Genomic DNA, 25,148 nt, shown 5'->3' with positions numbered 1-25,148 from the left:
AGTGGACTATTCTTTGTTTGTGTCTTATACCACCTAGTGATCCGCTGTTTCTCTCATTTAAACAATGGCTGCCAAATTCAAAGAATTCACGTCCGAACATTTGAAAAATATCCACAAGCCGGATATCGATTTGACAGATGTGAAGAGAACTGTTGTTAGAGTGAGTTATTGCCAAATATTAGAAACCGAGGCATATCATTCATTCCACTTTTTTTTTTTTTTATCTTTTAAGTTTCAATTTCATAAAACATTTTGAGAGAAGTATCTCTTACTAACATTGGACTTCTTGTGAAAGGCTCCGCAAATCATTAGCAAGAAAGCAAACATTGGTTCCCATACTGTCGATATCGAATTTGATGAATTATATAAAAAATTGATTGATACCGAGAATAGACTAAACCAGCTTGTTAGGGAAACGTCAGTAAATGTGAAATCTCACAAGAGTTTTTTGAATCATTGCCAAGAAATTGCCAAAGACTGCCTTGCTATTCTCCAAGCATCAATTGATGAAGCGAAAGACGAAAACGAGGATGGCACACAAAATGAGTATGCCCCTTTCCAAACTGCGGAGGAAATAGAGAGATTTGAATATGAAGCAAGTAAACGTGAAATTATCGAAAAATATTTGCAAACAACCACCGATATGTCTCCAGCGATAATTTTGGAATTGCAGCAATTAGAAGAGAAGTTGACAAAAACCGTCCATGAGATTTTGAACATGATCAAAAAAATCAAAAAAAATTCCAAAGAAAGAGAATTGGACCTATTGGATATTGACAAACACCAAAAGTCTTTGGATAAATTATCTAGTAAGCCGGAGCTCACGGCAAAGAATGAAGAGCATAAATTGACTTTGGAACACAAACTCGAAGCTGCTACAGAAAAGTATACTAGGCTCAATGAGACCATGAAACGTGAATTGCCATATTTTTTCCTAATGATTAGTCAAATTATGACCCCATTAACTGACATTATTTTTTGGTCTTTTGATGTCGTTAGTTATCAATATTTCCAAACTGTTAATTTGATGAAATCAGATTATGGTATTACACAAGATAAATTCAATTTAGGAGAATGTGAAGAAGTAGTGAACGATTTCTATGCAAAAGTTAGACCTGTTAATCAAGAGATTCAAAAATTATCTATTATCAATTATTCAAAGAGTTATTTACAAGATTTGACAAATTCAGATACTCCTCCCATAGATTCTTTGGATATTTCTGAAAGGTCATTTGATTTATACGAATCTGGTACTGCGATTGATAAATATAAAGTTCTCTTCGATTTCAAGCCAGAGCAGGAGAACGATTTAGCACTTTCTAAAGGAGAGGAAATTATGGTATTAAATAAAACTGACAACAATTGGTGGAAATGTAGAAACTCTGAAGGAGAAATTGGAATGATTCCTGCAAATTATGTTGAAAGAATTTGATCGAGATCATGAATTGATAAATATTTTGCTTTTCTTTTGTTATCTTTTATTTGGGTGAACGGTTGTTTTTTTTTAATGATTTTATATACTTTTTTCAATTTTTATCATTATTCTATTTAAAAATTTTCTTCTTGGTTTACTGATAAGACTCTCTTTAATGAATATTTTATTATGCAATTTATATAACTATGTAAAAATATATAAACAAAAACTTTTGTAATTGGTTGAAATAATAGAGAGATATGTAATCCAAAATATCCAAAAGAATTGTCTGTTGTTTTTTTTGTTTTTTTTTTTCCATCGTCAATGTTCAGGAAACAATCTTTTCAAATAGAATCCCCAGTCAGAGATATTATTTTTTATGATATTCTGTTTTTGTTTGGAGTGTGTTTCATGGGATTTTGTGCGATGACGTGGATTGTTAGAAACAACTATGATATCAAAGGGGTGTGGAGCATATGATGTTGAATAAATTGGAGGGATACTGTCTAATTCAACAGTGGAGTACTGAACAATCCTAAATAACACAGACTTGAACTGACTTCGCACAACATTCAAATACTCAGTTTTATTGTGTCTATTCAGTTCATCATCATCATCATCGGTGATCTTGTGATCGGATATTTGAAAATTAATGGTCCATGATTCCCAATATTTGCTATATGACAGTGGTTCCGGATGGGTGGTCTCATGAATTGGAGACATTGGCCTGTTGTTCGTAGCGGGTGTGGTTAAGGAGTAAGGGAATTTAGGTATTAATTTTAATTTAGGGGTTTTCGATGTGTAGGGTTCTCTATTTTTGTAAGGTGTAATGAGAGTAGTAATATCATTGCCAGCAGTATTCTGTTTCTGTTGTGGTTGTCTTGGCTGTCGTTGTTGTGAGCTTATGTTCTGTGGTTCAAAGAACTTGATAATAATCAGGTACTGTCGTATCTTCTGGTGTTCTTCTTGTTCTTCTTCTTGAGAAGAATTGAAACCACTCACATTGTTACTGGAATTATTATTGATTTCGGAGCCGCTGGGATTATTATTTTCATTATTATATGTCAATGACCCTTCAATATCTAGAGACTCGTACGATGAATCGCTGCTCAAGCTTGATATTTCAAAATAATTTTCTAAAGAATTGCAAATCCTTCGGAGCTTGGTATCAATTAAATCATTCAATTCCGGTAAGTCGCACCATGGGTAAGAGACTTCCAAGAACTCTTTGGTTTGTGGAAAGATGGTACCAAACATTCTTTGGAACAAGATTGTCCAGAGGATTCCCTTTGCAGCATCGAGAAACAAGGCCTTGTCAACCTTGAACATAAACGAATAACGGTGGTGGTGATAATGATGATGTTGCGATGACATGCCATGGAACAGATATTCAGAGGGAATAAATAAAAATTAAATATATTGAAAAGGTTTAGTGATCGAGAAACTGTCTTGTTTTTCAATAAAGCGGGATCAATAGCATTGTTAGTATGCAATGACCAAAAACTCGATAGACACAACAATGTTGATTTGTAGAAACTGGAAATGAGAAACAAGAGATATTTAGCTTTAAAAGTCTAAGAGAAGAAAATAAAGTTTTAAAAAATTGAACGGCCAGAAACTGCAATATAATTTGTAAGGAAAGTGGCGAACTGATATATTAACGAGATGACCCATACTGTTGGTATATCGTGGCCTATGCGGATGGGTTCTTTTCTTGATTTCATATCCGGGTAGGCTTTCTATCGTCCTTCCAACAAAAAAATTCCAAAAAAAAATTCCAAAAAGGACATCGCGGAAGTGGAGAAGAACCGGTAGATTCATACAAAGATATATACATATATTAATTGATTAAAAATGTCTGAAAGTTTTCAAGCTGATTTGGCAAGTTTGGATGTTGAATCCAGAAAAGAGTTGATGGCCTGGTTGGAAACCGAAAACAGCAAATCTAAATTTCAACAATCTATCCACAAGTTCAATGACTTGTGCTTCAAGAGATGTATCGACAAGATCGAAGGTCCAATGGTCACCCCAAATGAAGAACAATGCTTGAAGGGTTGTTTGCACAGATTCTTGGATACCAACACAAAGGTGGTTAACAAGTGAGTATTAATTATTTATCATCTTCACTGTTGAATCGTACTGAATTCATCTGTTTTTATTTTTCATGATGATAAGTCAATATACTAACTAAATATGCATTAGTCTTTCAAAACTCCAACAATAGATGAAGTCTCTTACTTTTTGCTTGGAATATTAGAATAGAGAGATGCTACTAAATTTTACCCACGCTGTTTGTACCATAGGAAATCATGATGTATTCTTCTTAGTTTGTATATATATAGCACGTCATGAATGTAATTATTTCTTCTTTAATGGTTGGATATAATATTTTTCCTGAGTAGAATTGATGATATGCTGGCATAATATAATGCAATTGGGAAGGAAGACAGGTAAAATATATACACGTGATGAAAGATAACATGACAATAACTATAGTTCTATATATTTGACGCCACTTGAACATGAATGAATGATGTTGGGTTTTCAGAACAATTTTATGATAACGCTTTGATGTAAACACGAACAGGTCGTTGATAACTTTTGCCATTTGCTAGTGAATCCAAAGCATTTATTGTATGTAATGGAGGGATGCAGAATGAGCGTTCAGAAAAGCTATCTTATTTGCAAGATAGAGGAAAGAAAGAACAATGTTTGAAAAAAAAAAACTGGCTAAAGATAGATGCTTCCATAATAAGCGGCATAGGCTATATTCTTCCAATTATGAAATGTTATCATTATCATTATCTTATTTACATTTGTATGAAGACAGCCTTCGAAAATTGTTCATTGAAGACGTTGAAGTGATGGAATATGCTACATGGAAACGCAGTATTGATGGGTTCTCGGAGCCAACCAAAAGTAAAGATAATAAAAGGACAAAAATATGTAAACTAATAATAGGCTCCCTGGTAGGTATAAGTGCCGCTAGGGCACAGCACACCCCCCGTGTTACCAATGGAGCAAGAAGGGGGGTCCCAAGCATGGGTAAGACACCGCTGCCGGCCGAGGTAGAGACTAACTTTAAATGCCACTAAAAGAACGGCAAATGGGGTTAATCTAATCGATCCCATCAACAAACACTCAAGTGGCGTTATTTCTGGGTGTTTCGCAAAATAAAAATTTTCCAGTGGGCGGTGGGTGGTGTGTGTCTATCTATCTAATCAATCGCCATCAGTAGTTACAAAGACTCACCATCGTTTTCATCTCCAGAATATGCTACCCCAGCAATAATTTATATGGTATCTATATACTACGTAATATATAATATATAATATATAATATCCCATATTATTAATTCACTGAAAATTAAAATAAAACATTCGCCCATACAACATTATGATGAGATTTATTGTAGAGTGGGGGTGTCACTTACTTTCTCACGCTAGTCAAAGATTCTCTACTCCAGTTTTATTATGTCATCGTTCTTTTTCTTTATATTTCTTTATGCCATATTCTTCTTTATACCTTGTCAAGGAAAACACCAAGACTTACACTCTATTCTCTGTAACACCTTATCATTTCAGCCCTCGTGGGTCAACAAGGAGCCCAAATAACCCCAATATAATGTGAGTGATTTAAAAAAAAATTTAAATGCAAAGCTTATTCCGTGAATAATCTGCAACAGCAAAAATGGAAAAAGTAAAAAAAAAATCGATAGGGGTCCAAATTGCAAAATTTGATATAGTTCAGTCATTCATCCCAGGGGGTATATAAAGTAAGATATTCCCACCATTCGCTACTTTACTCTTCTAATTCTTAAAAAAAAAAAAAAAAAAAAAGGAAAGGATTATATATATATCCATAGGGACACTCAGCAGCATGATTTCCTATAGATTTCAATTCTTGATAACCCTTGTAGGGTTGTTCAATCTTGTTTTTTCTGCTGGCGACGCCAGTCTCGTTAACTCTACCTTCAACTCAACTATCGGGTCGGTAGAGTATTATGACTTGACCAATATCTCCTACACCAGTGGTGAAACAAAAACATTCTATTTCGATGTCACCTATTTCTACGCCTCTCCAGATGGATTTAATAGAACCGTAGTTGGTCTCAATAACACATGGCCATGTCCTGATATCCACGTCAACAGGGGTGACAGAGTCTTAATCTACGTTACCAACAAGTTACCAGATCAAAACACCTCTTTGCACGTCCACGGTTTGTTCCAGCATGGTTCAGCCCAATTCGATGGCCCAGAAATGATCAACCAATGTCCAATTCCTCCTAACGAAACAATGTTGTACAACTTCACCGTCCCTGACCAAGCTGGTGCTTTCTGGTACCATTCCCACACCAAGGGTCAATATGGTGATGGTTTCAGAGGTGCTTTTATCATTCACGATGACACAGATACCGAAGTTTGGGATTATGACGAAGAAGTCGTTTTGACCATTTCCGAATGGTACCACACCCTTTCAGGTGTCTTGGATAAGTCATTCTTGAACGTTAACAACCCTACTGGTGCTGAACCAATCCCTGATAACTTATTGTTCAACGATACATTCAACAGTACCTGGCAAGTTCAACCAAACACCACTTACTTGGTGCGTATTATCAATATTGGTGCATTTGTGTCTCAGTACTTATACATGGAAGACCATGTATTCACTGTCGTTGAAGTTGATGGGGTTCGTGTCGAACCAAACGTTACCGATGTTCTTTATATTACAGTCGCCCAACGTTATACCGTGTTGATCACCACCAAGTCTGATGATTCCCAGAATTATGCGTTTGTCCAAGGGGTCGATGAAGGTATGTTGGATGTTCCTGGTACTTTCTCCCATAATGTCACCAACCAAATTGTCTATAATGCGGATGCCGCAAGAGCTGGTGATTATATCATTGAAAGTGACGACTATGATATATTGGATGACTTTTATTTGCAACCACTTAACAAGGAAATTTTGTACGATGACTATGATTACCAAATTGAAGTCAACGTCACCATGAACAACTTGGGTAACGGTGTCAACTATGCTTTCTTCAACAACATCACTTTTACCCCTCCAAAGGTTCCAATTTTGAATACCGTTTTATCTGCTGGTGAAAACGCCACAAACCCAATCGTTTACGGTACTAACACCAACTCATTCGTCTTGAAAAAGGATGAAATCGTTCAAATTGTTTTGAATAACCAGGACACTGGTACCCATCCTTTCCATCTTCACGGTCACACTTTCCAAGCAGTTATTAGAGGTCCAGATTATTCCGATGAAGCTGATCCTATTCCATATGACTCATCTAACTTCACTAGCGATGTCAATGATTACCCAATGATGAGAGACACTTTCTACGTTAGACCTCAGTCATACTTCGTCGTGAGATTCAAGGCCAATAACCCTGGTGTTTGGTTCTTCCACTGTCATATTGAATGGCATTTGTCTCAAGGTTTGGCTATTGTGTTGATCGAAGACCCTGAAGGTATTCAGAGTGACTCTCGTCAACAATTGTCCGATGACTACAAGAGAGTTTGTGAAAAGCAAGGCATCAGTCTTACCGGTAACGCCGCTAATAACTCTGTTGACTACTTTGATTTGACCGGCGAAAACGTCCAAGTTGCTCCATTGCCAGATGGATTCACCGCCAGAGGTATTGTTGCCATGGTCTTCTCTTGTCTTGCTGGTGTTTTGGGTATTGGTGCCATTGCCTTATACGGTTTGTCAGATATTAAGAACATTGAAGCTAAAGTTGCTCAAGATTTGGATCTTAATATAGAAGAAGTCGAAGAAGCCGATGAAAATTCCAGTGTAACTGAAATTGAATCATCCGGTCCTAACAGCAAAAAATAAGGCTATATTAGGTAAGTGAATTATTGTAATTCCCTTTGCTTGTTTTTCTTTTTCTTCTTCTTTTTTTTTTTTTTTGTTTGTTTGTTCACGTTCCACATTATTTCTTTTTAATATTATTCTTTAATTGTTTACTTGTCTAGTCGGCGTTTGATGGATTTTTATATAAAATCTTACGATTTCTTCATTAATTTTTTACTATGTGAGAAGCAGAGGAGGCTTTTTCTCTGTAATTTTGTTTGGACGTTTGGGGAGTTTAACGTTGAGTGATATAAAATATCTTGCCTATACAGCTTTCTATGATGAAAAATTCCAAAAATCCTTATTTAAGGTGGAGATTATAAACAAAGGTGATGTATCAAGATTAAATGTAAACAGTGATGAACTAATTTTCAGAATTTTTCTAAAAGACACTGATAGTATATTCTTTGCAATTTAAAAGAGAATGAAATCTATATAGTTAGAAAAAGTTGATGCAAAAAAAAAATTTTTAATGCCGGCCCCAGGAATCGAACCTGGGTCTAGTCGGCCACAACGACTCGTACTGACCACTATACTAGGCCGGCTGATGTGTTAGTTTTTGTTTTTTTATCAGCCACAGATGAGACATATATCAAGGTGCTAAGCGCACTACATTTATAACCCAATCACTATTTGTTGTTATTACTAAAACATACAGAGACTCAATAATTACAAAAACCTCATTATCATTGTTGAATTTAGCTGTAAATTACTATCTACTTTATTTTTTTACCCTTCATTATCTTTATTATTCCATTATTGCCTATTATATACTGCATCTAAACACCCTCCCACTCTTATTCTATTTATTATATATGGACGGGTTCTACATCCCGATTTATTTTTTTAATTATCTTTTTATATCTTAAATAAGCTACAGATTTCTTTACGACTATATTACTATAAATTTCAATGGATAGGCAAACCGGATACCACAGTGGTGGCAAATACCGGCAATATTATCTAGTTATTATCTCTATCTATTTTAACTGTAAGCGAAGCACTCTTTACAGTGCAACTATTATTTCATATTTTACTAGAACAACGTATCTTACATTCTTGATAATTCAACTACTTTTAAATCTGAATCAATTTTTAAACCAAATGAAAATTCAGGAGCTCTTAAATATATTTTTGTTTAGATTTTTTTTTTTTTTTTTAATTGTGACATGATTGATAACTGAAAAGTGAAATAGTACTACCCTGTAGCGCTCAGCATTTGGTTCATTATAAATTGGGTAGTTAGCTAATTTTGGTTCCAGGACAATATTAATTGAGGAGTGAAATTTATAGTTCTAAACGAATATTAAAATAAGGGAAGCTATCGCCTTTCATTTTTGTCTTGGTTCCATGAGACAAACTTGACTAGCAGTAGTAACATCAATTGTGTGACGCACTTTGTTAGTGATAACACGTATATATAAAAATGAAGAGAGGCTGTAATACATTAGGGATATTGAATAGCAATATTTTACATATTTTATATATTTTGGATAATAAATAGATACAAAATAAGGTATTTTAATTTTAGCGAATGGACAATTGAAAAAAAAAGCCCTGGCTCATCCGTTAGCTGGCATTTGCAGCTGCAACGTGGGTATGAGCCCATGAACAGACAACATACTGTTAGATTATTTTTTTTCGTCTTTGTCCTTTACATATAACTTACGATTTCTAAATATCTTTGTTTCAATTGTAGTTCCGCAAATCGAATAGAAGCTAGTTTTTATTCCGTTATTGACCTGCTTTTTTTACTGAATCTTCAAAACTTCAAAAGAATTCTAAATAATTGGTAGCAATTGCAATTTATCTTGGCATTATTAGCAAGGCTGTTAAATATGGATAAGATCGATAATACTGAGACAGAAGTGCCATTGTTTACAAGTCCAGGGGCCCGATTGTCTGAAGGGACCACTTACAATCCACAGAACAACTCTTTATTGTGGATCGATATCGCTAAGGGAGAACTCCATAGGGTTGAATTGCCAAAGGGAAAGAAACAGCAATATTCAGAATCTGATTTGAACACCATTGCCAATTCCCATGAAGTTGTCAAGTATAAAGAAGATGATAAAGAATTTATTGCTACAATTGGGGGAATTGCTTTGACTAGTGATATCGATATTATTGTCGCTGCTGCAACTCAAGGTATTGCCAAGATTGATTTCAAGACCCTCACTTTTGAATATAAATATAAATTCGACTTCATTCCTGAAGATAAGAGAGAATTTTACCGCTCAAATGATTCTAAAATGAGTCCATGCGGTAACTTCTGGATTGGCATAATGTCAAACACTTTTAAGCACGAATTAAAGCCAGAAGGCTACTTGGCAAAATTTGACGTCCAAACTAAGAAATTCACAGTGTTGCTTGACAATTTAAATATATCCAATGGTATGGCCTGGTCTAAGGATTTGACCAAGTTCTATCATGTTGATATGACTAAAGTCACCATGTACAAGTATAACAAGGCGACTGATTCGATCTCTGATCCTGAAATATTCCTTGAATCAAAGAAATTAGGACTTAATATTGAATTCGACGGTATGACAATTGATGATTCCGATAACTTGTACATCGCACTTTGGGATGGCAGTGGTATTTTAAAAGTTAGCCCTGAAGGCCACTTTTTACATAAGTATTCATACCCTGCCAGAAGAACCACTTGTCCGACAATTGGAGGCGCACATATGGATGAATTGTTTGTTTCTACTGCTGATCTTAATCTTGATGATACCTCAAAATTGGGGAGTGTTGCGGATGATCTAGGCGGATCAATTTTCCGAACCAAGATCGAAGGAGTAAAAGGTAGAGCAAAATACATTTGGGAAGGTGAAGTCTGATGACACCATATTTTGTTTGTGCTGCCATTAATTTATATATATGTGTATTTATATTTACTCCTTGAAATAGAAACGCATTGCATTGGGCGTTGTTTATTATAAATATTTTGACGTAAGGCGCAGAGGCTGTAAGGAAATTAATTGCACGGGGATGAAAAAAATGAAATTTTTTGAGATAGAGGAGCACTTTTTTTTTGTTGTTATGATACTTTACTTGTGCAAAGTACACATTCAAACAATAAATTAAATCTTTTAGATCAAATATGGATCCATTCGAGGCCCGTCTCCAGTTTTCTAGAATGTTGTCTACTGTTCAACCGGTGACTCAACTGCTAATGAAGTGTGTTTCTTTTGCGTTAAGAAACCATGAATATCAAGATGATTTCCATTCATGTATTATAGAGGTATTGAATACGGTAAGTGATGTGTTTAACAATAAATATCGAGAAATAAATACTAACAAAGACTTTTATTTTTATCAGGTCGACTTGAATGTGAGATTAAATATAATGAATTTCATCGATTCGCTAGTAACGCAGTCGAAGAAGTCGTTTGCCAAAAACCCATCATTGAATAAAGATCTACCGTATATTAATAAAATCGAGAAGGATCTTCCAACGTTTGCCTCCAAGATAGTTCCTGCAAATAAATATGGTCTTTACAACTTGAAGGTTAGCGCGGAGATACTAAAGTCGATCAGCCTTCAGCTTGGTTTTGATGAACAAAAAATCGAGGAATTGCAAAGACAATTCAATAGCGATTTATTGTCGGAGAATTTAAAGGGAAAGATTGAAAAAAATGTGAGTGAGAATTTGTCAAAATCAGATCATTTGGATACTGAATTTTTCAAACCAACTGATTCAGAAGTTATTGGTGAAGGTATTGAACGTGCATGGGAAATATTAATAGATCGAAAGAGATTCAGTCAGCTAAGTTCTCTTACAAGCTACTTCATTGATAAAAGTGAAATGGTTTTGCATGCATCGGAGAAAAAGGATAAAGTGAACAATAATGAGGAGAATAATAGAGAAAAGGATTCCACGCAAATGTCATTGGAGCTCTCTAGGGAGCAGATATTGGCAAGAATGGAATCAGATAGAGAAAGAGTATGTTTTTTATTATTATTATTATTATTTCAAATATATATATAAATGCTATTTGCTATACTTACAGGGGCTTTGTTTATACTAACATTTCACTCTTATAGCACAAAAAAGCTAAAGAAAGTTTGTGGTTGGTGGAGCGAGCATCATCTGGTAAAGTTGACAGAGCTGAATTTGAAAGGTTATGGGATCAGTATGCCCCTATTACTGATGAAGATATTGAGGAATTATCAGAATTAAATGAAATTGCCATAAGAAGTTACAATTTCTAAAAGATAGTTTTCTGCCGATGGCTTGCAGAAATAACTTCATAGAATATTGATGATATTGAGAATACCTATCTCCTCGATTAAATCCTTTTTTACATTATCTTATTTTTCAAGGACGAATTTAAGTTTCAAGATCCAGATTATTATGAGATTTTTTTATTTTTTCTTTCCCAAATTGTTCAAGAAGTTATTTTGTTTTTTCATCTTGGATAGATAAATGATTTTAAGGTGATGAGGATTAACAAAGGGATATGATTTTTTTAAGTCAGCAAATTCAGACATGCTCTTAAATTTACATGGGAAAAATGTATTAAAATTATGAAGTACGTTTATATTATAGACTGGTTATATATTTTGGCTTGCAATGGAGTGGGCGATGAGGTATAATTTTGTATGCCAATAAAGAATCTTTTTTAGAACTCGGTGACGACACACACAGAAAGCCTTTACTTAGTAAAATAATTTAAATAATGCTCATACTCAGACAAACTAAGCAAAATGGAGTGCAACAATATAATAAAATGAATAAAAACTGTGAAGAATCAATCCATGTTCCCACATATTTAAGCCAAGATATCTGTAATCCTATTCCGTGTATTGGTTGCTACTCCAACCATGAGTTTGCACTCCTCATTTATTCAATTTCACACCAAAGACAGCAGAGAGGGCCTACCAGAGAAAGCACATAAGAATGTGAATTTGATGGGTGCAATTGCTAATCGCAGGTCAGGTTGTCCTACAAAAAAAAAAAGGCACAATATAATAATAATACATGCAATAACGTTCAGATCATCGATGACCTTGCACTTCATACCATAATATCAAATTTTTCACACGAAGAACAAATCATGAACAAGCGGAAACAGTCCAAGAACCTTTTCTTATCTGAATATGACATCGATGTAAAGAATTTGATTCGCAGCGATTATGAAGATGAAATTTTAACCAAATACTTTGAGCTGGGCTTCGATGAGAAAGATATGAATACCGAAGATGTTTATGATTTTCTAATATCTCTCGAAGTTCCCACAATTTTTGTTGATAAATATTGTGAAACTTTGCCGGAAAACGACCTGAAGTTCATGGATTTGGTGGTTCCCGGACTAGAAGATGATGGAATCATTGATTTTGATAGGTTGGTGTTTTTCTGTTGCAAACTTTTGGTTCTCCGAAATAATTTCGATTACATAGAAAAATTTTGGAAAGTTTTCATCACATACTTGGATAGAGCCAAAGAAAAGAGTAATAATCAGCAGAAACAATCCGGGAGACAAGATGGTACTTTGTTTGATCCATTTATGAGAAACAGAGGCGTAAAGTCAGTATGTGACCGAGAGATAACATATCCTGATTTAAAGACGGTAATCAAAAGCCTAAAATTGGATGATAAGATTAATGATAGCTTAATGATTGATATGATAGCTAATGGGTCGGACAATGCTAGACCATTTGTTAATTTTTTTGATTTTCTGGTTTTGTTAGGTAAGATGGATGAACTTCAGTGAAAATAATTTTTGTTCTTTCACATAGATATGCAGTTTTAATGAATTTTACGAATAGTGATTATGATCCTGTTGTACTCGAGGTATAAACAACTATTGATGTATTACAAATTTGTTAAATAACCTTTTTAGTTTTGTGCCTCTGGGTTAGACCCACGGAGCTGGCACAGCGCGACGCATCTTAAGAAAACAAAAAAATTATAAACAAAAACAACAAATGATTCTGTTTTTTTTTTTTTTTTTTGTTTTCAACTTTGGATTTTGGAGAATCAACAATGGAAGCAGATGAGGATTTTATTAAAATTATCGAAGAGGAAATATCCTCAATGAATAAGCTTATTAAAATAGCGGATGAAAATATAAAAAATCTCAAAACCGAAACGAATCGCCTAAACCAGACTAGATCAGAGGCAGAGAAATCAATGCTAAAGGCCATTGCGCTACAGAAAATGATTTCTTCAATCCCATATACTCCAAAAAATCGAGATCTACTAGGTAAAAGTTTAAGCATCAATGAAACTTCAAATCAAGTGGAAGGCTTAACCAAAACAATTAGACAGGTCTCTAAACAGGATTCAAATCTTGATCAACAGACGCATTTCCAAAAAATGCTTCGAAGTCAGCTATTATTGTTGATCAATCTTTTTGATGAGAAATTAGAGAAAAAATGTCAAGAAACTAGACGATCCAATGTGAAATCTCAAAGTGATGTTCTTTCCAGCACTCTTGATGCGCTACAAGAGCGAACATTGAAGGAACAGGAACGTGAAAAAATATTGATGGCAGGCCTCAAAAAGTTTTTAATAATCATATCAAAGAAAAATCTTGATCTTGAAATTGCGGAAGACGACACTGAAAAATTTGAGCGGACAGAACAACTTTTACAGGAAAATCACAAAGATAGCCTCAAAATCATTCAAACTCTACTCAATGGGATGATGACCAATGAAAATGGTGGTTTTGTGAAAACTTCAACTTTAAATAACGTGAATAATGACTCATCACAATCATCGATGTCCATCCATCCCCTCATTCGACAGTTATTAAAGTCTGATCTTCTTATTAAATCTGATGATTTGGAATATGTCAAATTGAGGTCTTTCGGGATGGATTTTGATAAATGATGATTTTCACGAAAAATAAATGTAATGACGAATGAATTCGGTGATTGAAAATATAATCAAGGTTTCTGAATGCTTTAAATTTAATGCTGTAAAAATATTGTATAATGAGACAAAACGAATTGACGGGTCTAAGTGAGCACCTTCATGAAAAACCCACGTGCATGGTTCAGACGTGTTCCATATATGAAACGGAAAATTGGGACTTGGTATATCTATCCTATTCAATTTCTATCTATATCGGTTAAAAATGCCTCTGTCTATCAAAAGCAAAACAGTAAAGAGTAAAGATGAGAATGATGAAATGTTTGTATGTAATAAAAATAATTAATGTCATGGTTGCTCATAAAATCTGCGTCAAGAAATGATCAACTAACAGACATATGTCTTAACAGGTTCTACCATCTCCTAGTGAGGCTTTTAGTAAAATGAAAAAGAAGCCTCCTCCTTCATCATCGTCTGTATTGCAACCTGAAGTGGCAATGAGCAACTCATATCCAACGAATTATCATGATTTGCAACAACATCATAACCCAAGCCAAATCAATAATACTGATCTGCAACGACTTGGCAATCCTTATCAAAGGCCTCAAAGTTATATTAGTGTTACACTGCAAGGATACTATATAGGTGAAGAAAGACCTGCATCTCCAATCCAGGGGCCTGCTGCTAGTAATCACAGTAGCTTCAGTGTTGGTAATTACCACAATGATAGCAGTAATTATAGTAATTATGGTGATGAAAGCAATAACTATAGTAATTATGGTGATGAAAGCAATAACTATAATAATAATAATAATAATAATGATAATAACAATGATAATAACAAACAAGGCCATGTGATTGCTTCTCAACAAAATTTGGGAACTTATTCGGCAAGGCCAGTTGGTGCGCAATTTAATTCACCTGCTAGTCTGGGCTATCATCCGACTGGTGGTCATTATCCACAACCCGATCATCCCCAATCAGCAAATATGAATCATCATAGCAGACACCAATCGATACAAATAAGTGAAGATCAACAATTAAAAATGTTTTTTGATAGAAATGATGTATATCATGACGGGAGAATAGACTGTATTGCTGTGGGAAAATCATTGAAAAACTTTGATAAGACCCACTTTCGCGAAAGTGTGGTTCAGAAATTATTTGAATTTTATGATAGAGACCAGAAAGGAAGACTAGATTTTCAGCAATTTAGAGATCTTTTCAAGTATGTGAAGTTTTGGAGAGATGTTTTTGATGAATATGATAACGATGGAAATGAAGCCATCGAATTTATAGAATTCATGAATGCTTTAAGAGCTAAGGGCTACAAGATTGAACAGAATTTGATAGAAAAAGTATTTCAGAAATTCTGCTATGAGACTGAAAGCAGAAGATTTATGAAATTGGATTCTTTTATTGAAGCTGTGTTGTTTGTATTATTGTTGACAAAGGATTTTGTTAGTTTTACTGTTAATCCTGGCGATGAGACTGCACCTATTCTGTTTGACGCTCTATTCAGCTTGGTATTGAAGTATATGCAGTAGACGAAAAAAGAAAAAAAAATAGATTTACAAAATATTATGCTTTCATAGAAATTATCATGTGGACATTAATTTAATATAATACATTATACTGGATGTTTCTGTAACTTTAAGCAACTTGGTCAACTTTGGCTTTCTTTGCAATAGTACCATTGTTTGGCTGGGGATCCTCAAGATCTCTCTTGTTATTATTGGTTTTCGCTTCAGCGCCATTTGGTTTGGCTTTAGCGGAATTTAGTTTCTCAGATGTTATCCCTTCTATACTCCCATCTTCTCCCAATTTATCCATAATCTGGGCAATCTCTTCTTTGGATTTCAGTTTGGTGATGTGCTGGTAGACTTTGGCCTTCCCTGGGACACTTCTACTCAAACAGTACTTTGTATTCGCATAGTGATTATCAAACTCAGTTGCATATTTAGCAAATTCCTTGGCAGCTTTAGCCCAGTGATAAGGTATTGGAGAAAATACTGTTGGGTTAGTTTCTGCTGCCTCCGCTATCATAGACCCAATATCTGACCCGTACTCTTTTTGAAGATCAAGGTATTCTTGATGGCTCTTGATCCCACCGTTAATGATAAAGCTAACTTTTGCGTTTCTACACTTTTCAATAATGAAAGGCAAATAATCTCTTATAGGGCTTTCTCTGTTTCTCATATCCCTAGTTCTGCAGTGAACAGTCAAATTAGCAACTCCTGTTTTAAGAATTCTATCAACAAGTTCCAAGGTTGATTCTTTACTCTCCAAGATTCTAATTTTCACACTGATTGGCTTATTCTTTGGTTTACCAACTTCATTGACAAGTCTGGTCAAGATCTCACACAACAAATCCGGGGTCTTTAGCAAAGCCGCACCCATACCAGCATGAACAGAAAAATGTTTAGGACAGCCAGCGTTAATATCTAAACCGTCGATGTCATCGATAATGATATTCGCAGCTTTAACAGCTAAGTCTGGGTTTGCAGTTCCCATTTGGAAGATCAACTTCCCTTGTTCCGAGGGTCTATGTGTTCTGAAAGATACAGTCGAGCCACTTGGATCCTTTTTTGTTTTCCCTTTCGCCGTCAAAAAGTCAATGGTTCTCAACTTTTCATTTTCAGTTCTTTGGAAAGTAATGATTTTTCTATCAATGATCTCTGGGCCCCAGACTAGATCAGCCCCGGCTTTGAGGGCTAACAATCTAGTCGGCAATTCACCAATTCTCACCATTGGAGCTAACACAAATTTTCCGGTATAATTTACTCCCATGTTACTCATATCTTCTTGGTGATTCCACTTTTAGGTACTGCTGAAGGAAAGGAAAAAAAAAAATATTTCTCTTTTTATTTTTTTTTTATTTTTGGAAAGCTCCGTCAAATTGGATCAGAATTATGATACACGTGACAAATTGTTCAAACTTTTTTTTTTTTTCTTTCTCCTTCTTGTCAGAGGGTGTTTGAATGTTCTTGTTGTGTAGAAACAACAACCAGGGGCACCAAAGATCACATCATGGATGGCTTCATAAGGAGTGTTTCCGAGAACTTTCCAAATGTACAAAGACTAAAGGTACGAAGTAAACCTACTACCTTACTAAAGGTATTTTTCATTCTTGCATTGATCCAATTAGTTTACTACGGATCATTATCATCACGTTCACACTCACACATAAATGTTCAATCTTCTGAAGATAATGATACAAATAATGATCAATTGAAAGAGCTTCTTGGAAAATTTGATATCTCTCTGCTTGTTGATGACAGTTATCCTGCTCCTAAGGAGGCTGATTTGGATTTGATCCGTGATTCAATCACAAAAAAATACACGTCTACATCTAATGCGTTAATGACTTTTCTTAATGATAATGACAAAGTGTTACTTAGCTCTGATGCTCACTTGGATGCAAAGTGTGATCTATTTTTTTATTATTTGCATTCCGTGGAAGACCGAAATTGGACTAATGAGGCAGATGCTGGATACTCTGCCGATGCGTTCAGCCAAACAGATTATTTCAATAGGAAAAATAAGGAAAGGCTTGGAAAGGAAAAGGATACCAAAAAGGAACAAATACGAAATGAATATCTAGAACAGGGTAAAGAAATTAATGATGGTGATCTTGAGGCACTACTCCTGAAATTCAAATATGACTTTACTGATTCAGAAATCGAAGCTTTGAAAGAAGAGCGTTTGGATTTAATTGAAAAGAATTTGGAGATAGAGCAGAATAAAGTCAGCAAAGCTGCGAACTTAAGGGCATTTGGTAAATGCTTCTTTAGTGAAGAATATGGAAACCTGGGAACCACGGATAATAGCAAGCAAAAAGTGCTTGGGGCATTTACCAAAAGCACTTGCCATTTCTCCGAAAAAAAGATTTTTCCATTTCTATCCTTCAACTATCCCATTTATGAAAGATGGAATGGTGCTATATACGAAAAAATGCCTCAGATTTCAAATATCTTGAAAAACGAAGAAATCAAATCTAAAAAGCATAAGGGGAAATTTACTTCTGACTTGCTACCAGAGGTCTTAGATACGACAGAGTTCGGTGATTGCTTTGTTCCAAGTTTTTATAATTCTATGAATGGCAAGGGTCTCGTCTTATCTGTTAGTGATAACTATGTTGGAGAAGTTATAAAATTGATTAGAACATTGAGAGTCTTAGGAAATAAGTATCCTATTCAAATTATTCATAGCGGAGATCTTTCTCAAGCAAACAGAAAGTTGTTGGTGGATGCTTCGAGAGAGTCGATTAAAAAATTGATTCCAAAGGTTAATGTTTCCAAGAAGGAATTTGAAAAATATGAATACAAAGATTATATTGACCATGATTACCCAGTTCAGGAAATATGGTTTGTGAATGTGCTCAGGGCAATAGACCCAAAATACAATGAAGTTTTCAGTGGCTATTCCAACAAATTATTGGCATACTTTTTCAATTCATTCGATGAAATGATGTTATTAGATACAGATACCGTTCTACTAGTTCCAACAAAATCCTTTTTTAAACTTGACAAGTATTTGAAGCATGGAGCAATGTTCTTCAGGGATCGTGATGTTGATGACATGTTATGGGATTTCGATGTAGAATTTTGGAAAAAATTGATGCCTTCTGTTTTAGATAAGAAATTTTTTGGTATTCCTCAACCAACAGATGTCACTTTGAAGAATAGATATATAGGTGACTACAGAAAACACTTTATGGAGGCGGGTCTCGTGCTAGTGAAACGGTCAACACATTTCACAGGGATTTTAATGGGTTTGGAGATTAACTTATGGAGAACTGTCATTGACAACCGTATGTGGGGTGACAAGGAATATTTCTGGCTTGGTCAATCTTTGGCAGGAAATGAAAATTATCATATCAACGGTTATCAAGCTGGTGCCGCCGGGGAAGTTAGAACTGTACCAGGAAAATTTACTCATGAAATCTGTTCCACTCATCCCGCTCATATTTTGGATGAAGATAACAAAACTTTGCTTTGGATTAATTCGGGATTCCAGAACTGTAAAAAGAATAGTTGGGACGATGATGTGAATAACGAACGAATTAAAAAGACAAACATGGCAGACAAGCAAGTTTTACAATCATTTTATGAAGACTTTACGAAAATTACTGGGGTGGTCATTCCACCAGTCACTGAACACTCTTATGTCAACAATATGAATGAGCCGTTTTCGGGATGGTACAAATTAAATATTTGCTCAGGCTATTACTGGTGTGGGTATGAAGTTATTGGAGCTTCGCAAAATGATGAAGATAAGGGACTTTTGATTGAATTCGATAAGGACACAATAGAATTTTATGATTTTGTTGGAAGAATTTGGATTGCTAATGTTTAAAGTTCTTTTCCTTTTTATATTCATATTTATGTATTTTAGTATTAATTTTATCTTTTGATGTTTGTTGTTGTATGACGGGTGGTTATCACCAATCTGAGTAGGCACGGAAAAAAAATGTTCGGAAAAAGGGAAAAAAAAAATCACGAAATTTGTTTGTGGTTGAACGATGCGAGAGAGGTTCTCTTCAAATACACTAAACTAACACCTACATTATGATTAGAGCTATAAATTCTGATACAAGAAACCATGTGGTACGAGTGATTTCAAGAAGAGGAATTTCTGATAATCGGTATTCCCAGCAATTGGAAAGTGCAAGAACAAATGTCAGAAGCACATTAGAAAAATATGATCGAAGCTCATTTATTTTGAGTGCGTATGTTCCCGAACCTGCTAGAGATAGTTTCCTTGCCATAAGAGCATTTAATGTGGAAGTCTCGAAAATCAATTTGAAGAACAATTATGCCAATATGGGAGGGCTTACGTCAGTTGATTTGAAGTTCAAATTTTGGTCAGATTTTTTATCAAGAGTTTTCAGGAACCCTAATGGAAATGAGACCATAACTGAGCCAACCATGTTTTTAATTCGTGATTCTTTAAAACAAGGGGTTAGCTTGAACGTTGACTATTTCAATACTTTCCTAAATAGCCGAAAGCACTGGTTAGAGAAACCAACTTTTCAAGATATTGATAGCATCTGTTCTTTTGGTGAAGGAACATACTCACAATTGATCTATTTGCAGCAATCAACATTGCTATCTTCCCATATTTCCCCATCTGCTATAAGTTTACTAGAAGAATCTCCTTCTATTCAAAATCTTACCACTGATATTGCTGCCCATATTGGCCAGGCCAACTCAATCGCTAGCACATTGTTATCACTAAAATATTATGCAAAGCAAGAATTAGTTCCTTTGCCTATTGATGTTATGGCTGAGCAAGATCTATCTCAAGATTCTTTAATAGGATACATAAATGAAATCTCCAAGGATAAGAAGGTGAAAAACTTGGAATTGGAAGAGAAATTGAAGAATGTTATTTTTGCGGTATCAACCAGAGCCAACGATCATTTATTAACAGGAAGATATAAGTTGGACAAGCTTAAGGAAGAAATTAAAAAGGTGCTGGCGTCTACTAACAACGAATTGGTGTCTAAGTACTCTAAAAGTTGGAGAGGAGGTATCCCAGATGTGATATTTGTTCCGTTTATGAATTCCATTCCCGTTGATATATTTATCAAGAACTTACAAAAGAAGGATTTCAATATTTTGGACGATCGCATCACCAACAGTAGTATGAACCGTTGGAGAGTGGTTTGGAACTCTTTTTATAATTATTATTCCAGAAATATCTGAATAAGTGTATGTGTATATATATGTTGTTTTATCTTATAGGTAGATACTGCCAATAGTATGGCCCAAGATTTACCCGTGGCACTGGTACAAAGATATCATACTGTAGGAAAAAAAGAAGTGTCTCCGAAAACAAAAAAGTATACTGTATCAAAAAATCTACACACTTTTATACTTGATGACGAGTGATTCAGAACGTTATGACATCTCATGAAAATAGATCTATCAAAGAAACCAATCCCGTACTGCGAAAAAATCACAACTTGCTACTCATTGTAGTAGCATTTTTGCTAAGAATTGGGTTCTTTTTGTTTGGTTTGTATCAAGATGCTACAATGGAAGTGAAATATACTGATATTGATTATGTTGTCTTTACTGATGCTGCTAGATACGTCTACAAATATAATAGATCACCTTATTCTAGGGAAACGTATCGTTACACCCCATTGCTCGCGTATTTGTTGGTTCCGACTGCCATTGAAGTTCCAGAGAATGAAATTTTGGAATTGATTTGTTTTTCATTTGGGAAATTCGTGTTTATTATCAGTGACCTAATTACTGGTATCTTAATTTTGAAGTTATTGGACTACTTTAATCGTGACGCTAAGAAATCTAATTATAAGAATCTTGTATTATCGGCAATATGGTTGTTAAATCCTATGGTGATAACCATTAGTACCAGAGGAAGTTCTGAAAGTTTCTTAACTGTCCTACTAACATCATTTTTATACTTTTTGATTGTGAAGCAGAACATAATTGTTTCAGCAATTTTCTTTGCCATTTCAATTCATTACAAACTCTATCCAATAATCTATTTCCCGACGGTGATACTATATTTGGTTTACAAGGATATCAATCTCAATGGTGAAAAATTCAATTTTCAAGCATTTATCGTTAATCCAATCTTGAAATCCATCTCCAAAGTCTTATTATTCACCATAACAACCTTGTTGGTATTTTTTGCCTTGGGGGCTGCAATGTATCAAACATACGGCTATGAATTTTTGTACAATAGTTATCTTTATCATTTCATCAGAACTGATCACAGGCATAATTTTTCGATTTATAACATGTCGCTATATTTCAAATCTTCGCTAGAATCTGATTCAATTATATCAATTGATTTCACGAAGTTCGCATTCATCCCTCAGTTCCTTGTATCTGCCATAATCATTCCATTGTTATTTAATTTCAATTTTAAATTTCAATCACAATCAAAATCTATCAACAAGGATAAAGCAATGCTCTTGTTGATATCTTTTTTCCTTCAGACATTTGCCTTTGTCAACTACAATAAGGTAATAACCTCTCAGTATTTTATCTGGTATATGGTATTTTTACCATTCTATTTGGAAAGTTCGACATTATTGAAAGGCAAGAAATTATTGGGGCTCGTTTGTTTAATGGTTTGGATCCTCGGACAAGCCCTATGGTTGTTGAATGCTTATAATTTAGAATTCTTAGGTATCAGCACTTTCTATCCATGGTTATTTGTCAGCTCTGCCTTGTTTTTTGTTGGTAATACTTGGATGCTAGGAGTTTTCATCGACGATGTTTTATCAGTATATTTCTGAGTCTTTTATTTCTTCAGTTCCTATTATTTACTTCTAATAATGATTAACGGTACTTTTATGAGGAGGTTCACAGTTGTAGAGCTAGCTAATGCAAGGTTGTAAAGTTGTTCACGTGCTGGTCACGTTCACAATCCCCAAGTCTTTCAAAACCCAATTAATTGTTACTGTTTAAGCAATAAATCAAATCATTAATACGCATCGGGGCACACGGTGCGGAAAAATTATTGTTACTAGCATCAAGAAAATTGGTTTTTATGGTTGATTTCCTGAGTAATTTTTCAAAGCCCTTAAAAATATGACAGATAATGATGACATAAGATTGCAAGAGCTTAGTTCTCTTGAAGCTATTTATGAGGAATTAATAATCAACTATGATACCTTTGAAGGATCTATTGATCTTGTAATTCATCCTGAGATCCCGGTAACCATCACTGACGATGAAAAACTTCTGGACATCATTGAATACCTACCCAGCTTGAAATTTAAATTCAAATTAGTCGAAGGTTATCCTTATGAAAAAAGTCCCGATATCCAAATTCTAGATTCTGTCAGATGGATTCCTGAAAGTAAGATCTGCAGATTGATCGAACAACTTGAACAAATTTACTTGGATACCCAAGATATGTGTATTTTTTCAATGATTGACCATATTAATGAGGAAAGTAATTCGATATTTGGATTATCTAACCGCCTACACATTAAAGATCCGGTAATATATCGAAAAATGCTATGTTGGAATCGCATTTCTTGTCAAAAGCAGCTCCAAGAAAATACATATATTTGCGAAATTTGTCAAGAACTGAAAAAAGGAATTGACTGCTCATTCGTTCCATCTTCCTGTGGTCACGTCTTTTGTCAGCGATGTTTGCGGGAATATATGATCAATGCCATTGAAAACAATGATAGTCATGGAATACAGTGTCCACATTACGAATGTGTGAAGCGACTGCAACAGCACAACATTCTAAAGAAATACTCGCGGGGGAATGTCTATCATAAATATAGAGATGACATAAAAATCAAGGACATTAAATCAATTTTACGAAAGATTTTAATTCCAGAATTCACTATAGAATACATCGCTGCGGTGGTTCAGGATGATCAAATGATTAAAAAGTATAGAGATTTATCTTATACCAAGAAAATTGATCAAATGGAACACAGCTTTACTGGCAACACTAGTCAATGTCCCCGATTGTCTTGTCGAAGATTCTTCGTTATCAACGAAAGCCAACTAATAAATAAAATTGACGAAGATGAAGAAGATGATGACATAAAGGCGTACTCCATCAATTACAGAATTATCGCTGGTTTATTAATTTGTCCATTCTGCAAGTATGCATATTGTTCCCAGTGTCTTCATTCATGGCATGGGGAAAATAATGAATGTCTAAGTGTCATTGATGATGCTATCCCAGAATCTATTCTTGAACAAATTTGTGATGCTGCAGAAAATTCAGAAATATTCAGGAGATTGGAGGAGTTCTGGTCGATTGATAGGCTAAAAAAGTCTGTCAGAGAATATAAGTATGAAAAAGAATTTAGAGCGTTTTTAAAAAGTGACGAAGGTAAAGATTTCACGAGATGTCGTGGATGTAAAACCATTATTGAAAGAGAAGGTGGGTGCAACAAAATGAAATGCACCCAATGTCAAACGCTGTTTTGTAATCTATGTGGGGTCCTTCTTGGTGAGAAGCCATATGAGCATTTTAATGACTTTTTAAGCACTTGCTATGGTAAGCTAATGGATGGTATTATTGACGATGAGTAGATCTTTGGGAAATGAAGTTGTAGAATTTCTGGTTAAGTTATATAAATCAATTAAAAAAATGATTGGAATGCTTGCATTCTCTGTAAGGTGGTGGTGTCATTAAAGTGGTGAAGAGAAAAAAGAGATCAGTTCCTATAAAAAAAGAGAATAATTCACGAAGGTTTTAATATATTCTTAGAGGAGCAAAAATTTAATTTACTGGACGAGTTGGGAATTGAACCCAAGACCTCTCCCATGCTAAGGGAGCGCGCTACCAACTGCGCCACACGCCCTTGGATGGATACCATTATTTTTTTATAATTTTGTAGTAAACTGTTAGGTCACGTGCTTCCGGCCGGACCGGAAAGTTTGAATAGTTATGTATGTTTACCTATTGCGTTATTTTTGAACGTACTTTTAGCGTTGCTCATGTCTAAAAAATTCTTCCTTTATATTAAGGCTCATAAAAATAAATAGCAGCGAACTTCAAAAAAATACATGGGAAGGAAAATTAACAATAGTGTTTTTAGGCAGGCATTGTGCACTTTCATTAGCTTCCGCGCCGGATATTTTGAAGTCGATAATCTTTTCCTTGGCCAATTGCACAATTGTAGTTGATCCTCAATGTTATTAAAAATGTCTGATTTAGAGATCCTATTTTGTTGGAATGGTGTACGACGTTTTAGTAAACATATATGCTTTATTTTCTACCACTTATCTTGGATCTTCTAATATCCCTGCCTTCTGTTGCCCTTGAGAAATCTTATTTATTGTTTAGCATTTTTTTTGTACAAAACATTTCCAGTCAGCCCATAGTTCGTAATACAGCTGTTCCATATGTGTCAATTTTCTACAGCAAGTAAAAAAATTGTTTGGTTTGAATTGTTTCTCTAGATTTTTCTGAATCTTTTTGTGTTCGTTGTTACTTTCACCCTCAATTTTATTGACCAGTGGTCTTGAGTGCCTACAGGTATCCATAGATCAGTTGTAATTTATAGTAATATAGTAATAT

The 25,148-nt window shown here is 34.7% G+C and overlaps 14 protein-coding genes across 14 annotated transcripts; 12 read left to right on the top strand and 2 right to left on the bottom strand. All coding sequences in view use genetic code 12, as the record gives it.

Moving 5' to 3' along the window:
- Positions 1–64: 64 nt before the first annotated feature.
- Positions 65–1,432, top strand: DASC09_036890 (BAR and SH3 domains-containing protein; the record flags this gene model as incomplete). The annotated part of the gene is made up of 2 exons (XM_064997288.1): positions 65–160; positions 296–1,432. The coding sequence occupies 2 exons, from the start codon at positions 65–67 to the stop codon at positions 1,430–1,432; spliced, it is 1,233 nt and encodes a 410-aa protein (XP_064853360.1).
- Positions 1,433–1,735: 303 nt separating this feature from the next.
- On the bottom strand, positions 1,736–2,743 carry DASC09_036880 (uncharacterized protein; the record flags this gene model as incomplete). The annotated part of the gene is made up of 1 exon (XM_064997287.1): positions 1,736–2,743. One exon carries the CDS (start codon positions 2,741–2,743, stop codon positions 1,736–1,738), a length of 1,008 nt encoding a protein of 335 aa, XP_064853359.1.
- Positions 2,744–3,268: 525 nt separating this feature from the next.
- Positions 3,269–3,638, top strand: TIM8 (protein transporter TIM8; the record flags this gene model as incomplete). The annotated part of the gene is made up of 2 exons (XM_064997286.1): positions 3,269–3,513; positions 3,617–3,638. 2 exons carry the CDS (start codon positions 3,269–3,271, stop codon positions 3,636–3,638), a joined length of 267 nt encoding a protein of 88 aa, XP_064853358.1.
- A 1,655-nt stretch (positions 3,639–5,293) lies between these two features.
- FET3 (ferroxidase FET3) lies at positions 5,294–7,264 on the top strand (the record flags this gene model as incomplete). The annotated part of the gene is made up of 1 exon (XM_064997285.1): positions 5,294–7,264. One exon carries the CDS (start codon positions 5,294–5,296, stop codon positions 7,262–7,264), a length of 1,971 nt encoding a protein of 656 aa, XP_064853357.1.
- Positions 7,265–9,120: 1,856 nt separating this feature from the next.
- On the top strand, positions 9,121–10,125 carry DASC09_036850 (regucalcin; the record flags this gene model as incomplete). Its single annotated transcript, XM_064997284.1, has 1 exon — positions 9,121–10,125. One exon carries the CDS (start codon positions 9,121–9,123, stop codon positions 10,123–10,125), a length of 1,005 nt encoding a protein of 334 aa, XP_064853356.1.
- A 263-nt stretch (positions 10,126–10,388) lies between these two features.
- On the top strand, positions 10,389–11,500 carry CTK3 (Ctk3p; the record flags this gene model as incomplete). Its single annotated transcript, XM_064997283.1, has 3 exons — positions 10,389–10,541; positions 10,608–11,231; positions 11,333–11,500. 3 exons carry the CDS (start codon positions 10,389–10,391, stop codon positions 11,498–11,500), a joined length of 945 nt encoding a protein of 314 aa, XP_064853355.1.
- Positions 11,501–12,345: 845 nt separating this feature from the next.
- RAD33 (Rad33p) lies at positions 12,346–13,002 on the top strand (the record flags this gene model as incomplete). Its single annotated transcript, XM_064997282.1, has 1 exon — positions 12,346–13,002. One exon carries the CDS (start codon positions 12,346–12,348, stop codon positions 13,000–13,002), a length of 657 nt encoding a protein of 218 aa, XP_064853354.1.
- Positions 13,003–13,274: 272 nt separating this feature from the next.
- Positions 13,275–14,123, top strand: DASC09_036820 (uncharacterized protein; the record flags this gene model as incomplete). The annotated part of the gene is made up of 1 exon (XM_064997281.1): positions 13,275–14,123. The coding sequence occupies one exon, from the start codon at positions 13,275–13,277 to the stop codon at positions 14,121–14,123; it is 849 nt and encodes a 282-aa protein (XP_064853353.1).
- A 247-nt stretch (positions 14,124–14,370) lies between these two features.
- Positions 14,371–15,652, top strand: DASC09_036810 (uncharacterized protein; the record flags this gene model as incomplete). Its single annotated transcript, XM_064997280.1, has 2 exons — positions 14,371–14,430; positions 14,516–15,652. 2 exons carry the CDS (start codon positions 14,371–14,373, stop codon positions 15,650–15,652), a joined length of 1,197 nt encoding a protein of 398 aa, XP_064853352.1.
- Positions 15,653–15,758: 106 nt separating this feature from the next.
- On the bottom strand, positions 15,759–16,904 carry SMM1 (tRNA-dihydrouridine(20) synthase (NAD(+)); the record flags this gene model as incomplete). Its single annotated transcript, XM_064997279.1, has 1 exon — positions 15,759–16,904. One exon carries the CDS (start codon positions 16,902–16,904, stop codon positions 15,759–15,761), a length of 1,146 nt encoding a protein of 381 aa, XP_064853351.1.
- Positions 16,905–17,135: 231 nt separating this feature from the next.
- DASC09_036790 (alpha-mannosyltransferase) lies at positions 17,136–19,463 on the top strand (the record flags this gene model as incomplete). Its single annotated transcript, XM_064997278.1, has 1 exon — positions 17,136–19,463. The coding sequence occupies one exon, from the start codon at positions 17,136–17,138 to the stop codon at positions 19,461–19,463; it is 2,328 nt and encodes a 775-aa protein (XP_064853350.1).
- Positions 19,464–19,675: 212 nt separating this feature from the next.
- On the top strand, positions 19,676–20,815 carry DASC09_036780 (uncharacterized protein; the record flags this gene model as incomplete). Its single annotated transcript, XM_064997277.1, has 1 exon — positions 19,676–20,815. The coding sequence occupies one exon, from the start codon at positions 19,676–19,678 to the stop codon at positions 20,813–20,815; it is 1,140 nt and encodes a 379-aa protein (XP_064853349.1).
- A 197-nt stretch (positions 20,816–21,012) lies between these two features.
- Positions 21,013–22,386, top strand: GPI14 (glycosylphosphatidylinositol-alpha 1,4 mannosyltransferase I; the record flags this gene model as incomplete). Its single annotated transcript, XM_064997276.1, has 1 exon — positions 21,013–22,386. One exon carries the CDS (start codon positions 21,013–21,015, stop codon positions 22,384–22,386), a length of 1,374 nt encoding a protein of 457 aa, XP_064853348.1.
- Positions 22,387–22,681: 295 nt separating this feature from the next.
- Positions 22,682–24,157, top strand: ITT1 (RBR-type E3 ubiquitin transferase; the record flags this gene model as incomplete). The annotated part of the gene is made up of 1 exon (XM_064997275.1): positions 22,682–24,157. One exon carries the CDS (start codon positions 22,682–22,684, stop codon positions 24,155–24,157), a length of 1,476 nt encoding a protein of 491 aa, XP_064853347.1.
- Positions 24,158–25,148: the final 991 nt, after the last annotated feature.

Source organism: Saccharomycopsis crataegensis (genome assembly GCF_037102585.1).
Source record: "Saccharomycopsis crataegensis DNA, jcf7180000000084, whole genome shotgun sequence".
Lineage (NCBI taxonomy): Eukaryota > Fungi > Ascomycota > Saccharomycetes > Ascoideales > Saccharomycopsidaceae > Saccharomycopsis > Saccharomycopsis crataegensis.
This window is presented reverse-complemented; position numbering and strand designations above follow the sequence as displayed.